Below are 15,586 nucleotides of genomic sequence, written 5' to 3' on the forward strand. Positions count from 1 at the left end.
AAGAATCCACCTGCAACGTGGAGACCTGCATTCTATCCCTGGGTTGGGAAGATCCCCTGGAGAAGGGCATGGCAACCTACTCTAGAATTATGGCCTGGAGAATTCCATGGACTGTTTAGTCCATGAGGTTGCAAAGAGTCAGACATGACTGAGTGACTTTCAGTTCTTCTAGGGAAAACAACTAGGCCATTCAGGTATGACCTAAATCAAACCCCTTATGGTTATACACTGGAAGTGACAAATAGATTCAAGGGATTAGATCTGATAGACACAGTGTCTGAAGAGCTATAGATGGAAGTTTATAACATTGTACGAATGTTTGGTGGTTATCAAAACCATCCCCAGGAAAAAGAAATGCAAAAGGGCAAAATGGCTGCCGGAGGAGGCCTTAAAGAATTGAGAAAAGAAGTGAAAGGCAAAGGAGAAAAGGAAAGATATACCCATCTGAATGCAGAGTTACAAAGAATAGCAAGGAGAGATAAGAAAGCCTTCCTCAGTGAACAATGCAAAGAAATAGAGGAAAACAATAGAATGGGAAAGGTTAGAGATCTCTTCAAGAAAATTAGAGATACCAAGGGAACATTTCATGCAAAGATGGGCACAGTAAAGAACAGAAATGGCATGGACCTAACACAAGCAGAAGATACTAAGAAGAGGTGGCAAGAAAAACACAGAAGAACTATACAAAAAAGACCTTAGTGACCCAGATAAGCATGATGGTGTGATCACTCACCTAGAGCCAGATATCCTGGAGTGTGAAGTCAAGTGGGCCTTAGGAGGCATCATTACAAACAAAGCTAGTGGAGGTAATAGAATTCCAGCTTAACTATTTTAAATCCTAAAAGATGATGCTGTTGGCACTCAATATGCCAGCAAATTTGGAAAATTCAGCAGTGGCCACAGGACTGGAAAAGGTCAGTTTTCATTCCAATCTCAAAGAAAGGCAATGCCAAAGAATGTTCAAACTACTGCACAATTGCACTCATTTCACACACTAACAAAGTGAAAGTGAAGTGAAGTCGCTCAGTCATGTCCAACTCTTTGCGACCCCATGGACTATAGCCTACCAGGCTCCTCATTCCATGGAATTTTCCAGGCAAGAGTACTGGAGTGGGTTGCCATTTCCTTCTCCAGGGGATCTTCCCAACCCAGGGATTGAACCCAGGTCTCCCCCTTTGTAGGCAGACGCTTTACCACCTGAGCCACTTGGGAAGCCCACACTCTAGTAAAGTAATGCTCAAAATTCTCCAAGCAATGCTTCAACAGTACGTGAACTGAGAACTTCCAGATGTTCAAGCTGGATTTAGAAAAGGCAGAGGAACCAGAGATCAAATTGCCAACATCTGTTGGGTCATAGAAAAAGGAAGAGAATTCCAGAAAAACATCTACTTCTGCTTCACTGACTATACTAAAACCTTTGACTGTGTGGATCACAACAAACCATAGAAATTCTTCAAGAGATGAGAATATCATACCACCTTACCTGCCTCTTGATAAAACTGTATGCAGGTCAAGAAGCAACCATTAGAACTGGAATGGAACAACAGACTGGTTCCAAATTGGGAAAGGAGTACGTCAAGGCTGTATATTGTCACCCTTCTTTTTTAACTTATATACAGAGTACATCATGCAAGATGCTAGGCTGGATGAAACACAAGCTGGAATCACGATTGCCAGGAGAAACATCAATAACCTCAGATATACAGTTGACAACACCCTTATGGGAGAAAGCGAAAAGGAACTAAAGAGCCTCTTGATGAAAGTGAAAGAGGAGAGTGAAAAAGCTGGCTTAAAACTCAACATTCACAAAACTAAGATTATGGTACCCCATCCCATCATTTCATGGCAAACAGATGGGCAAACAATGGAAACAGTGACAGACTTTATTTTCTTGGGCTCCAAAATCACTGCAGATGGTGACTGCAGCCATGAATTTAAAAGACACTTGCTCCTTGGAAGAAAAGCTATGACAACCTAGACAGCATATTAAAAAGCAGAGACATTACTTTGCCGACAAAGGTCCATCAGGTCAAAGCTATGGTTTTTCTGGTAGTTACGTATGGATGTGAGAATTGGACCATAAGGTAAGCTGAGTGCTGAAGAGTTGATGCTTTTGAACTGTGGTGTTGGAGAAGACTCTTGAGAGTCCCTTGGACAGCAAGGAGATAAACCAGTCAGTCCTAAAGGAAATCAGTCCTGAATATTCACTGGAAGGACTGATGCTGAAGCTCCATTACTTTGGCTGCCTGATATGAGGAACTGACATTAGAAAAGACCTCGATGCTGGAAAGCTTGAAAGCAGTAGGAGGAGGAGACAACAGAGGACAAGATGGTTGGAAGGCATCCCCGACCTAATGGACATGAGGTTGAGCAAGCTCCAGGAGATGGTGAAGGATAGGGAAGCCTGGCGTGCTGCAGTTCATGGGGTCTCAAAGAATCAGACATGACAGAGCATCTGAGCAACAACATTCAGAAACAGAAGCTCAGAGGAAGCTCGGGTAATGCCAGGAATAAAAATAGGCCTGGTGCATCTTGCAATAATAGGTTTTTTTTTTTTTAAGTATTTTTCCTATACCTTGAAATATGAACTCATTCGAATCCAGGACACATATAATCTCTAGTCCTGTAAATTTCATATTTTAAGTCAAAATGGGCTTTCGTCTTTAGATATAGCTAAGTTTTTTTTTTTTTTTTTTCACTCTTGATATATTATTTCCTTCTCAGTTTCTGGTCTTCAGCTCTTTATTGACCAAATTTTTGTTTTCACATTAAAAAAGAGTTATAGCCATCAAAAGAAGCTTTTGATTGCTGACCTTTTTACTAGAAGTCCCATGAGTCTAAACTCTTACTCAAAAACTTTGGACCTGAACTTTATGTACTGAGTTTAGCATGAAGGCAGTGAAGACCTTTATTTGTCATGAGATACTATGTGACTTTGATCTGACCAAGTCAACTCTTTATTCTTCCTCAGGCATGTGAAGAAACAGCATGGATCTGACATGATCTTGTTGGCCATGTGATAACCAGTTTAAGAGTAGGGTTCTAGGCACATAATAGGGAAGTTTTTTTTTTTTTTTCAAGGAATGAAGAAAAAGCTTCTTTTATTTCACATTTGAACATTTTTATAAATGATGACATTTTCTTTGGTTCTGTTAATTGACACTGATAGAGGCAAAAAACGTGGTGATGATTTGCAATGTTTTCTTTTATTATTTTTATAATGGCTTTGGCATTTTCTGTTGGTTCAGAAGATTAATGTAAGCTAGCAAAGCCAGAGATGTATCTAATATTTTAATTTAGTTTCCATGGTGTGAAGGCACTTGGTCAGAATCTCGTAGCTTATTCTTGTTAGGTTCTGATACAGTGAACATCATCACTTTGTGATAAGACACCAGTATCAATGCCTAACAGCTGTCTGCTTCTAACCACATGTACCAATCTCCTAGAGAGAGAGAAGAAAGCATCTGAGTGTCAGATGGCTCTGAATCTAAACCACAAGCAGGACTGTGGACAGATCACCTTTACTACTAGGAAACTAGCTCCAGGAGGGCAAGGGTTTTTGTCTGTTTTGTACACTGCTGTGTCCTCAATGCCTAAAACAGTAACTGGTACATAGTAGGTGCTCAATAACTTGAATTACTTGCTGAATTTCATAACACACTTGCTGTGGGATGTGCGTATGTGCTAAGTCACTTCAGTCTGACTTCAGTGTCCGACTCTTTGCAGCCCTATAGACTGTAGCCTACCAGGCTCCTCTGTCCATGGGATTCTCCAGGCAAGAATACTGGAGTGGGTTGCCATGCCTTCCTCCAGGGGATCTTCCTGACCCAGGGATTGAACCTGAGTCTCCTACATCTCCTGCATTGGCAGGTGGGTTCTTTACCATTAGTGCCACCTGAAACCGTAGCCCAAAAGAAACTGATCTCAGGGAGACAGCAGTGAGCAGTCCTGAAGAGAGATCTTAGTTCCCTGCCAGGAATTGAACATGGGTGGCCTGGATGAAAACCAGGAATCCTAGCTACTAGACCATCAGGGATAATTCCATTTTAAAAAAAGCTTTTACTCCCACCCTTAAAGCCTGAGATGAGACCCTCAGCCTGTTCTAGAGGACCATGACAGAAACTCAGATGATTTAGGAATTATTTTTCCTTTGAAAAATAAAATATTTTTTTCAAATAGAGGTTTAATCTCCCACTGATAAAAAAATAAACAGGAACCACTAGCCAGAACTGCCATCTTCCAGGTTGAGAGTATCATCTCAGACTTGAGAATAGGAGAAAAAGCTCCTTTTAAACTGGAATTGTTGACACCATTTTATCCTAGTATATTGAGTACAATTTATTTTCAACAAAAATATATATGTGTAATATATTTGTATATGTATTGACTATATAAAATGTCTATTATACACACACATACACGTATGATTTTTTAAAGTTCAGTTCAGTTCAGTCGCTCAGTTGTGTTCGACTCTTTGCGACCCCATGAACTGCAGCATGCCAGGCCTCCGTCTCCATCACCAACTCCCAGGGTCCACCCAAACCCATGTCCACTGAGTCCGTGATGCCATCCAACCATCTCATCCTCTGTCATCCCCTTCTCTTCCTGCCCTCAATCCTTCCTAGCATCGGGGGCTTTTCAAATGAGTCAGCTCGCCACATCAGGTGGCCAAAGTATTGGAGCTTCAGCTTCAACATCAGTCCCGCCAATGAATACCCAGGACTGATCTTCTTTAGGATGGACTAGTTGGATCTCCTTGCAGCCCAAGGGACTCTCAAGAGTCTTCTCCAACACCACAGTTCAAAAGCATCAACTCTTCGGTGCTCAGCTTTCTTTATAGTCCAACTCTCACATCCATACATGACTACTGGAAAAACCATAGCCTTCAGTAGATGGACCTTTGTTGGCAAAGTAATGTCTCTGCTTTTTAATATGCTATCTAGGTGGGTCATAAATTCCCTTCCAAAAAGTAAGTGTCTTTTAATTTCATGGCTGCAATCACCATCTGCAGTGATTTTGGAGCCCAGAAAAATAAAGTCAGCCACTGTTTCCACTGTTTCCCCATCTATTTGCCATGAAGTAATGGGACCAGATGCCATGATCTTAGTTTTCTGAATGCTGAGTTTTAAGCCAACTTTTTCACTCTCCTCTTTCACTTTCATCAAGAGGCTCTTTAGTTCTTCTTCACTTTCTGCCATAAGGGTGGTGTCATCTGCACATCTGAGGTTACTGATATTTCTGCCGGCCATCTTGATTCCAGCTTGTGCTTCCTTCAGCCCAGCATTTCTCATGATGTACTCTGCATATAAGTTAAATAAGCAGGGTGACAATATACAGCCTTGATGTACTCCTTTTCCTATTTGGAACCAGTCTGTTGTTCCATGTCCAGTTCTAAGTGTTGTTTCCTGACCTGCATATAGGTTTCTCAAAAGGCAGGTCCGGTGGTCTGGTATTCCCATCTCTCAGAATTTTCCACAGTAATTTTTTAAAGAGAGTACAATAAAGCAAACATTGCAAAATGATAGCCAGTTGGTGAATCTGGGTGAAAATATTTTGTGTATTTATTCTACTATTCTTTCAGGTTTTCTGAAGGTTTGAAAACTTTTTTAAAAAGTCATTTAAAAAAATGGGAGCAAGGACTTGGGACTTCCTGGTGGTCCAGTGGTTAAGACTTCTATTGCAGGGGGTGCCAGATCAATCCCTCCTCAGATAGCAAAGATCCCACATGCCTTGTGGCCAAGAAACCAAAACATAAAACGAAACAATATTGTAACACATTCAATAAAGAATTTAAAATTGTCCACAGTAAAAAAAAAACTTTAAAAAAAAAGAGCAAGGGCTATGGAATTCAGACTGGCTGGTTTGAATCTTGACACTGCTAACTGTAGGCTGTGTGAGCTCAAGCAAGATCCTTTACCTTTATTAGTTTCCATTCCTTCATCTAGAAAAGAGTGTAATAACATTTCTCTGTTGTAGGGTAGTCATAAAGATGAAATAATATTGTCCATATGAATTAACTACTATAATTAATTATAAGCTTGGAACTTCAACTGTTCATGGAAACATTAACTAGATGACATATCACAATCGACTGACTGATCCTAGTGGGTTGTGCCATTGTGGGGTAGGATGCCTCCCATAGAGAAGAATACAACCAGCTTGCTCCAGAATTGCCAGGCAAATTAAAAGTATGTTTGTATTTTTTTATCCCCTAGGAGGCTTATAGACTGCTAAAGGCTTCATTAAGATCTCAGGTCATCAGCTATGGTGACTTTAGTGAAAAAGTGGCTGAAACATTTTATAACATGGGCAAGATCTGCTTTGCCAAAGGAGAGCTTAGAAAGGCAGGTCAGCTGCTAAGGAAGGTAAATACTGGCTGGTTTTGTTAAATTTGCTCCCAAGCCTGTAAGCACAATGTGAGGGGAGGTGTGTGTGCGTGTGTGTGTTTTCCCTTCACTTCCTTTTCTCTCCCCTTCCTTCCTTCTTCCTTCTCACTCTTCTTCTTTTTTTAAAGTAAAGTGTTCTCTTTTAAATAATCTCCACATTGTGAGATGTGCTGAGGAAGACTATGACTACCGAAACTTTTATTGTGCCCATGCCTGGACCAGAGTCTTAAAAGAGTAACACTCTAAGCCTGAAATCTTGGTATGTCAGTAGCAGAATCTCGAAGAAGCACTCGAGGTTGTGTTAGAACAAGGAACACTTTGTACAGCCGTCCTTACTCAAGCACTGATTCCTAGTATCCTCGAAGTTTATTCCCTGGAAGTAGGATGTAGCAAGAGGTGTGACTAACAGTTGTTCAACCCGTCAGCGTACTAACAGACCAAGCTTAAGACTTAGTAAGATTGGTAGTGATGTCTCTACTTAAAACCCAGATTTGTTCAATGTCAGAGGGAAAAAGTTAGTATAAATCAACTAATATTCATGAAAGTGAAAGTGAAAGTCACTCAGTCATGTCTGACTCTTTGCAACCCCATGGAGTATACAGTCCGTGGAATTCTCCAGGCCAGAATACTGGAGTGGGTAGCCTTTCCTTTCTCCAGGGCAGAATCAAAAGCAGTCCACACATGTATATTGCCAAATGTCAGGACTGGATACATTTTATCTCCTTTCCGGTTAACTAAATGTAATCAGAAAATACACATTGAAATAGTAAGTAACAGAAGAAAGGGGACTTCATTTTGAAGGTTAAGAGAAAACAAAAACCCTATGAAAATATAAGGTCACAACAGCTTCTTCAAGGGAAGGATAAACACATGACTGGCAGCTCTGTCATGGGATCATAAACCTGTAAGAAGAGAAAACTTTAAAATGAAAGGATCACAGTTTGAGACCAAAAGATGAGATGAAAGTAAATTTTTAAGGGTGAATTAAGGAATTTCAGGAAAACAAGAAATTTGAAACAATGCAATCCAGATTGAAAATATTGAGGAGAATCTTAACATGCTGAGTGTTGTTGAGCAATATTCCCCAAATCTAGGATTGCGACAGAACAAAACAAATTTGAAAAACAAAATAAAACGAAACAGAAAACAGATTCCTGAGTCCCACCCCAGACTATTAAATCAGATATTCTAAGACTGGTGTCCAGAATCTGTATTTTTAATCCTCTTTAGCCAAAGAATTCTAATGTATTTCTGAAGAGAGACTGTAATATCAATACTTGAAATAGGAACAGTAATTAAAGAAATCATTGAAGATAACTTTTCTGAATCGTAAAAGACCACATTGTAAGGGCTTGCTTACCATGTTCCACACAAAATCAATGAAAGGAGAGCCCCAGCTAGATCTTACCTAGCAATGAAGGCCCTGCCCTCCATTTAGAATAGGGATTCAACCTGAATCTTTGTTTGGATGCCAGACATTGTGTATTTTACATTGTTGAGCGTTGGCTATTTTTGTGTTCCTGTAAGTATTCTTGAACTTTGTTCTGAAACTCAAATTACTTTGTTGTGAAATTCAGTTACATTGGAGTCTGGTCCTTTTAGGTCTTGCTTTTAAGATTTATTAGGTGGGACAAGGGCTCATTTAGTCAAGGGCTACTTATCCCCGTTACTGAAGCAAAAGCCTCAATACCTCCGAGTAGCCCACCCAGTGCTCCACGACAATGTGGCTTTCCAGTTTGGCTGGTGGGAACAGGCATTGTACCTCGCTGTATGTAAAGACTGCCCTGTTCCCTCTGGGACCTGCAGATGATTCTTTTCTCAAGCCTTGGGTAGTTTTTACATGTCTGTGTTAATCAGTACTCTCCTGAATACAGCTGTCCCTCTGTGTCTGTGAGGGATTGGTTCTAGAACTCCCCACCTGCCCTCTTTGCCAACACCAAAGTCTGCAGATGCTCACGTCTCTAGTATAAAATGATGTAGTACCAAAAAAAAAAAAAAAAAAATGGTGTAGTGCAGTCAGCCCCACTATACCTGCAGGTTCCCAGACTGTGGGTCAGCTATATTTGAAGGGGATGTACTGCAGATACAGATATTCTTTTTCTGTGCAGCTGTCTCTCCTCTGTTACTCTGCCCTTAAGAATTTTCTGAGAGTCTGAGCTCCATATCCTCAATTCAGGGTGCTTGCTGAGCTCCACTTCCCTGCATCAAAGCTTGGAGAGGCTCTCAAAGTAGTAATCTGGGGAAGTCGTAGGGTTTACTTCACTTGTTTTCCGTCTCTCAGGAACACCGTCTTTTGTTGCCTGATGTTCACTGTCTTAAAGATGGTTTCAAATATATTTTGTCTACTTTTTCTTTTTTGATTGTTTCATTTGGGTGGGTAAATCCAGTCCCTGCAATTCCATCTTGATTGGATAGAGAGATCAGCAGTTAAGTTTACAATGGAAAACTGCTTAAGGGTAAAGTTATGTAGCATAAGAATGCAATGCTAATTTGGGACTCATACACTGATTTAGTTTATATCCATCCATTTGGGACAGCTATTTGGAAAATCCTGATGGAAACCATGGCTGTAATTCTGGTGGAGACCACTCTGGGTTTTAGATAGGCATGCTGTCAATTTTCCGGAGAAGGCAATGGCACCCCGTTCCAGTACTCTTGCCTGGAAAATCCCATGGATGGAGGAGCCTGGTAGGCTGCGGTCCACGGGGTCGCTAATGGTTGGACACGACTGAGCAACTTCACTTTCACTTCTCACTTTCCTGCATTGGAGAAGGAAATGGCAACCCACTCCAGTGTTCTTGCCTGGAGAATCCCAGGGACAGGGGGGCCTGGTGGGCTGCCATCTATGGGGTTGCACAGAGTCGGACACGACTGAAGTGACCTAGCAGCAGCAGCAACTGTCAATTTTCAGGCCTGTTACTTTGGTTATCTGTAGCCACGGATGGTAGCGGAAGCTTCAGCAAATCTGAAGGGAGAAGCTCAGGGGGGTCAGAGCCTTCAGTTCAGACTCCTTCCTCCTTGGTAGGGAACCAGGAGGAAATGAACTTCAGTCCTTTGAAATGTAAACCTGTGACATCTCAGTTCCACTTGTGCTCTCCCGAGTTTGGTTTGTACTTAAGGTGCTTGCTATCTGATTCTCTTTAACCTATCATGTTTCTCAACTTGCCTGCAGTGTCTGATGATTCAAATCCTCATATATGGAGATGAGCACAGTAAAAGCAGGGACACAAAAAATCTCCTGACCCTAATGCAGAGGTGAGTTCTGGTCCTGATCATCAGCCAGGTCTTCAGTGTGGCTATACAGATAGCATGGCCTCTCCCAGATTCATTTATTTGGGGTGATTCACCTCTATTATTCCTGTTAGTTAGGCAAAGTGCCAACCTGTACTTTGGATGAGGTCAAATTCTAACCCGGAGGTACCTCGCCAATTTCTAGTAGTATTTCGAACCCAAAGCTATAGGGGTCTGCTGAAAAAATATTTAGTATTTATATCTCCTTCAATACTGAGTATTATAACCAAATCCCACAAGACTGTCTCAGCTAACAGCATGACAGATACAAATTAGATTTATGACAAAGTAAGTGAATATATTAACTTATTTTTCTTGCTGAATATATAAAATCTAAGTCCCTAAACATAAGGCAAGTTTCACAGGGGGCAGGAAATATTAATAGTTGTCTCCAAAACTAATAATTAAAGAATCTCTTCAGATTCATTTTAAAAAATGCTTAAAATTTCAGCCAAAAACAGTGTTTTGTGCCAACCTGCCCCTATATTTATCCTTGGCATATCATTACTGTTTGTTCATTTCAGAATGATGTTGATCCTGAACTGTTCTCTTTTGTTGAGTGTGTGTTAAATCCCTGAAGCTGAGCTAGGTCCTATCCATAAAGAACCTAAGCCTCACAAACACCCTGCATGATAGCTCTCGTTTGCCAGAAGGAGCCTGACATTCTATAAAGGAACATGCTTAAATTCATGTAAGTCTTGGAGGTTAGATCCAAGCAAGTGTGATCTAAAGGCCGTGTGCTTTCCCCTTAGAGCCCTTTAACAAAGAAGGGTGTCATTACGGGGTGAGAGTTAGGATTCTGATTGCATTTCATTGGAGGTGATTCGTAGTTAGTACTTTCTCATCAGGCTGGCTTGGGGGGTTGGAGACAAGCTGGGCACAGAGAATTCATGTAGCCCGTCTTGTCCCCATCTATCTCAGTCAGAGCCACACCTAAAGGAGGCCCAGCAGAAGACTGTCTCATGTTTCATCTTACCCAGGACAGCACGTTTTCTAGCCTCTCTCAGAGATGCACATGGTAGGAAGGGATATGGGGAACTCTGCCCCCTGCCCACTGGTGTATGTGAAAGTATGTCTTAGTCAGTAACCATCAGTTCAGTTCAGTTGCTCAGTTGTGTCTGACTCTTTGTGAATCCATGGACTGCAGCACGCCAGGCCTCCCTGTCCATCACCACCAGCTCCTGGAGCTTACTCAAACTCTTGGCCATTGAGTCAATGATGCCATCTAACCATCTCATCCTCTGTCTTCCCCTTCTTCTGCCTTCAATCTTTCCCAGCTTCAGGGTATTTTCAAATGAGTCAGTTCTTTGCATCACGTAGCCAAAATATTGGGGTTTCAGCCTCAGCATCACTCCTTCCAACGAATATTCAGGACTGATTTCCTTTAGGATGGACTTGTTGGATCTCCTTGCAGTCCAAGGGACTCTTAAGAGTCTTCTCCAACACCACAATTCAAAAGCATCAACTCTTCAGCACTCAGCTTTCCTTATGGTCCAATTCTCACATCCATACATGACTACTGGAAAAACCATAGCTTTGAATAGATGGACCTTTGTTGGCAAAGTAATGTCTCTGCTTTTTAATATGCTGCCTAGGTTGGTCATAGTTTTTCTTCCAAGGAGCAAGCGTCTTTTAATTTCATGGCTGCAGTCACCATCTGCAGTGATTTTGGAGCCCAAAAAAATAAAGTCTCTCACTGTTTCCCCATCTATTTGCCATGAAGTGATGGGACCAGATGCCATGATCTTAGTTTTCTGAATGTTGAGTTTTAAGCCAACTTTTTCACTCTCCTCTTTCACTTTAATCAAGAGGCTTTTTAGTTCCTCTTCACTTTCTGCCGTAAGTGTGGTGTTATCTGCATATCTGAGGTTATTGATATTTCTCCCGGCAATCTTGATTCCAGCTTGTGCTTCATCCAGTCCAGCATTTCTCATGATGTACTTTGCATATAAGTTAAATAAGCAGGGTGACAATATACAGCCTTGACATACTTCTTTCCTGATTTGGAACCAGTCTGTTGTTCCATGTCCACTTCTAACTGTTGCTTCCTGACCTGCATACAGATTTCTCAAGAAGCAGGTCAGGTGGTCTAGGTATTCCCAACTCTTTAAGACAGTTTGTTGTGATCCATACAGTCAAAGGCTTTGGCATAGTCAATAAAGCAGAAGTAGATGTGTTTCTGGAATTCTCTTGCTTTTTCGATGATCTGGCAGATATTGACAATTTGATCTCTGGTTCCTCTGCCTTTCCTAAATCCAGCTTGAACATTTGGAAGTTCTCAGTTCACATACTGTTGAAGTATTGCTTGGAGAATTTTGAGCATTACTTTGCTAGCACATGAAATGTATGCAGTTGTGTGGTAGTTTGAGCATTCTTCGGCATTGCCTTTCTTTGGGATTGGAATGAAAACTGACCTTTCCCAGTCCTGTGGCCACTGCTGAGTTTTCCAAATTTGCTGGCCTATTGAGTGCAGCACTTTCACAGCATCATCTTTTAGGATTTGAAATAGCTCAACTGGAATTCCATCACCTCCACTAGCTTTGCTCATGGAGATGCTTCCTAAGGCCCACTTGACTTCGCATTCCAGGAAGTCTGGCTCTAGGTGAGTGATCACACCATCGTGATTATCTGGGTCATGAAGATCTTATTTGAATAGTTCTTCCAATGTTCAGAAACCATAAGAACATTAATAATAACTATAATGTAGAACTTATTCCAGTCCGCTGGTGTTATAAAATACATATACTATTTCTGACTCATAAATAACCCAATTCGGTAGGTATTTTTATCTTTCACATTCAGGTGGTGAAACTGGTACTCAGAAAGTTTGAGTATCTTGTTTAAAATCATCTAGCTGTAAGTGTGGTAAGATTTGAATCCGGATCTGTCGTATTTTAAAAATGTACTGCCTTTCAGTCTGTAACAGGGATTCTGACTTTGAGGAATTTGAGAATACATATGGGGGCACGTGGCCAGCAGGCATATCCCCAGAGTCTCATTTTACATATGGTGGGACTGAGGACAGATAATGTTCAAGTTAAATTACCCAGGAGTAGGAAGAGCTGGGATGTGAATGTGAACGTAGCTCTCACTAATTCCAGAATATGCCCTTCATATGCAAAGTAGCTTACTCTCTGAAGGCAGGCTGTCTGGGTTTAAATCAGGCTCCATCACTCAGCTCTCTGACCTAGGTAAAGTTACTTAACCTCTCTCAGCCTCTATTTATTCATCAGTAAAATGACAGTACCTCCCTTGAAAAGTGGATTTTCTGAGACTTAATAAGATCACACATAATACAGCACTTAGATCAGGGCCTGACAGGTCTTGAGTACTCAGTGAATGTTGGCATAATAAAATTATAATAAGAATTATCTTTCTGAGATGCTGGAGATAATAGATGAGATATCACTGATTACTTCCCAGGTGGTGCTAGTAGTAAAGAACCCACCTGCCAGTGAGGGAGACGTAAGAGACTCAGGTTCTATTACTGGGTTGGGAAGATCCCCTGGAGGAGGGTATGGCAACCCACTCCAGTATTCTTGCCTGGAGAATCCCATGGACAGAGGATCCTGGCGGGCTACAATCCATAGGATTGCAGAGTCGGACACGACTGAAGTGACTTAGCATGCAAGCGTGATGGATAAAGAGTATATATTGCTAGAGTCAGCCCTGTCATCTTAACCTGCCTCTGCCACTTATTAAGTACACAACCTTGGGAAAATCACTTAACTTCTGAGCCTTGCTTTCTCCATCACTAAAATGCAGATAATAGTATATCACATAGAGTTATTGTGAGTTTTAAATAAAATAATGTATATAACATGCATAGGCTAGTGCCTGACAGAGTATGTACTCAGTAAATGTTAGCAAAGCATCCTTTCCTCCCCATTATTCTGTAATATACAACCTTTTGCTTCTAGGGAAGTGGGTCAGAGTATTTGAAATTGTAACTGTGATTAATTGTTAGACAGGATTACAATATGTTTGTGTTTGAGAATTAGATTGAGAATTTGGATCTGAACATACTAAAGTACACTTTGTACTTTAGAGGTAATAATAATGAAACTAAAAGAATAAAACACGTAGTTTCAGACAAGAAATGCATGTTTCCTCAAAACTGAAAGCAAAAGTTCTACTCAGCTTGTATTTAAAAAGAGAAACCTCAGAATAGCTGGAATGAATCCATTGCCTCAGTAGCCTGAGGTCACTTTCCACCTCCGAGTCTGTGTTCCTTGTCCTCCGTGATTTGAAAAGAATCATAGGAGGGCGAGAAAGTAATAGGCATTGGAATAACCCAATTCAGATCCCAGGTAGTATGAATTTCTTTTGGTTCTTGGAGACTAATTCCTCTCTCTGTAAATTCATTGAAACCTAGACATATCAGGAAAGCACATGGAAGGAGAAGGATCTTAAGGACTCTGCTATAGCAGAAGTCAAGTCAGTAAAGGTTTCTTTCCCTGAAACAAGTCCATATCTCATCCCTCACGAACTGCTGAGCAAAGCCATAGAAGTGGCTGCCAAAGCCCAGATGTCAAAAAAAAAAAAAAAAGAGAGAGAAAAAAAAAACCCCCAAAAAACCCCAGTCCAGGAATTGTTCTCTGCGCTGAGCATCTTGCTGGGATAATCAGCCCCAGATGTCCTGGAACTCTGCTAGTTTTCCGATGTGCTCTTGTACTTTCTACCCCACCTCCTCCGGAAACCCAGTGACAACATTCACTGGGCTTTCGTTGCCAGGAGCCCAAATTCCTGGCTTCTGCAGCCTCTGCAAAGCAGTGAAAGCAGAACTGGCTGCATGAATTAGGAGTTAATTCCAAGGTTAAGAGTTTCTTAGTTGCATGGGCCTCAAGTAAGATCTTAGTGTATAGAAAAGGTGCAGAAAATCTGATTTAAAAGTAAACATTGAGATTGTTTAGTCTGACTTTTACCTAAATCACAAATGGATTTCAGTTTTAATCATTTATATATCAAGCTCCCTCTAAGCTCTAGAAATACTCAGATGTTTAAGATATAGTCCTTTCAAGAAAACAGACACACTGGACCAGATTACAAGTTAGTCTGCAGTAAAGCTTTAAGAAAAATGTAAACAGAGGACAAGTAATAAATTGTGACCCTGAAAATGTAGGTGGAGACTTGTTTTTATGCTGTGGGCAGGGGGCTGGGTCTTCAAAGAAAAGTAAAATATCCAAAGGTAGGAAAGCCAACGGTGGGCATTTGATGTAACATGACCAACAGCATAGTGCCATGGAGAAGCTTGATATTTCTGAGGAAAAGCAAGTGGCCTTGAGTTGTTGTAGTCGGAGGTATATGAGTAAGACTCATTGGAAAAGATCCTGATGCTGGGAAAGATTAGGGCAAGAGGAGAAGAGGGCGTCAGATGACAAGATGGTTGGATGGCATCATCGACTCAATGAACATGAGTTTGAGCAAGCTCTGGGAGGTGGTGAAGGACAGAGAAGCCTGGAGTGCTGCGGTCCATGAGGTCGCAAAGAGTCAGACATGACTTCGCAACTGAACAATAAGAACATGTTGGAGATGTTTGGGAAGATAAATTGGGGTCCTATTACACAATGTGTATGTGCCATGCTGATGAGTTTAGAATTTATTCTGTAGGCAGAAGATAACTATCAAAAAATTTTGAGCAGGATGTGCCATGATCAAGTACTGGCTTTGGAACATTAACTGTCAGCCCTGGGAAGGATGGATGGGACCTGGGGAGACCACAGAAGTAGGGAGACCAGTTAGGAGGCAGATGCAATAGTGCAAGGGAGAGATGTTGAGAGCCTTATTTATCTAAAACCATAGTAGAAGGAACATGGAGAAGATGGGAGTTGAGAGCAATTTGGAGTCTCAAATTGGCAAGACCTTGAAACCAATCACATGTGAGGTATAAGAGAGTCAGGGGCCCATTC

General features: G+C 41.2%; 1 protein-coding gene across 3 annotated transcripts in view; it reads left to right on the plus strand.

The window, feature by feature from the left end:
* TTC23L (tetratricopeptide repeat domain 23 like) overlaps positions 1 to 15,586 on the plus strand; it is a 61,349-nt gene that overhangs the window by 41,858 nt on the left and 3,905 nt on the right. For 2 of the 3 annotated variants that reach the window (XM_070476560.1, XM_070476559.1), the window contains exons 8-9: positions 6,216 to 6,365; positions 9,559 to 9,641. In XM_070476560.1, the coding sequence (XP_070332661.1) occupies positions 6,216 to 6,365; positions 9,559 to 9,641 (233 nt within the window). The remainder of the gene's footprint in view (positions 1 to 6,215; positions 6,366 to 9,558; positions 9,642 to 15,586) is intronic. The other variant, XM_070476561.1, reaches the window with a different exon arrangement.

The sequence above is a fragment of the Odocoileus virginianus genome, chromosome 14, assembly GCF_023699985.2.
Source record: "Odocoileus virginianus isolate 20LAN1187 ecotype Illinois chromosome 14, Ovbor_1.2, whole genome shotgun sequence".
NCBI classification, from domain to species: domain Eukaryota; kingdom Metazoa; phylum Chordata; class Mammalia; order Artiodactyla; family Cervidae; genus Odocoileus; species Odocoileus virginianus.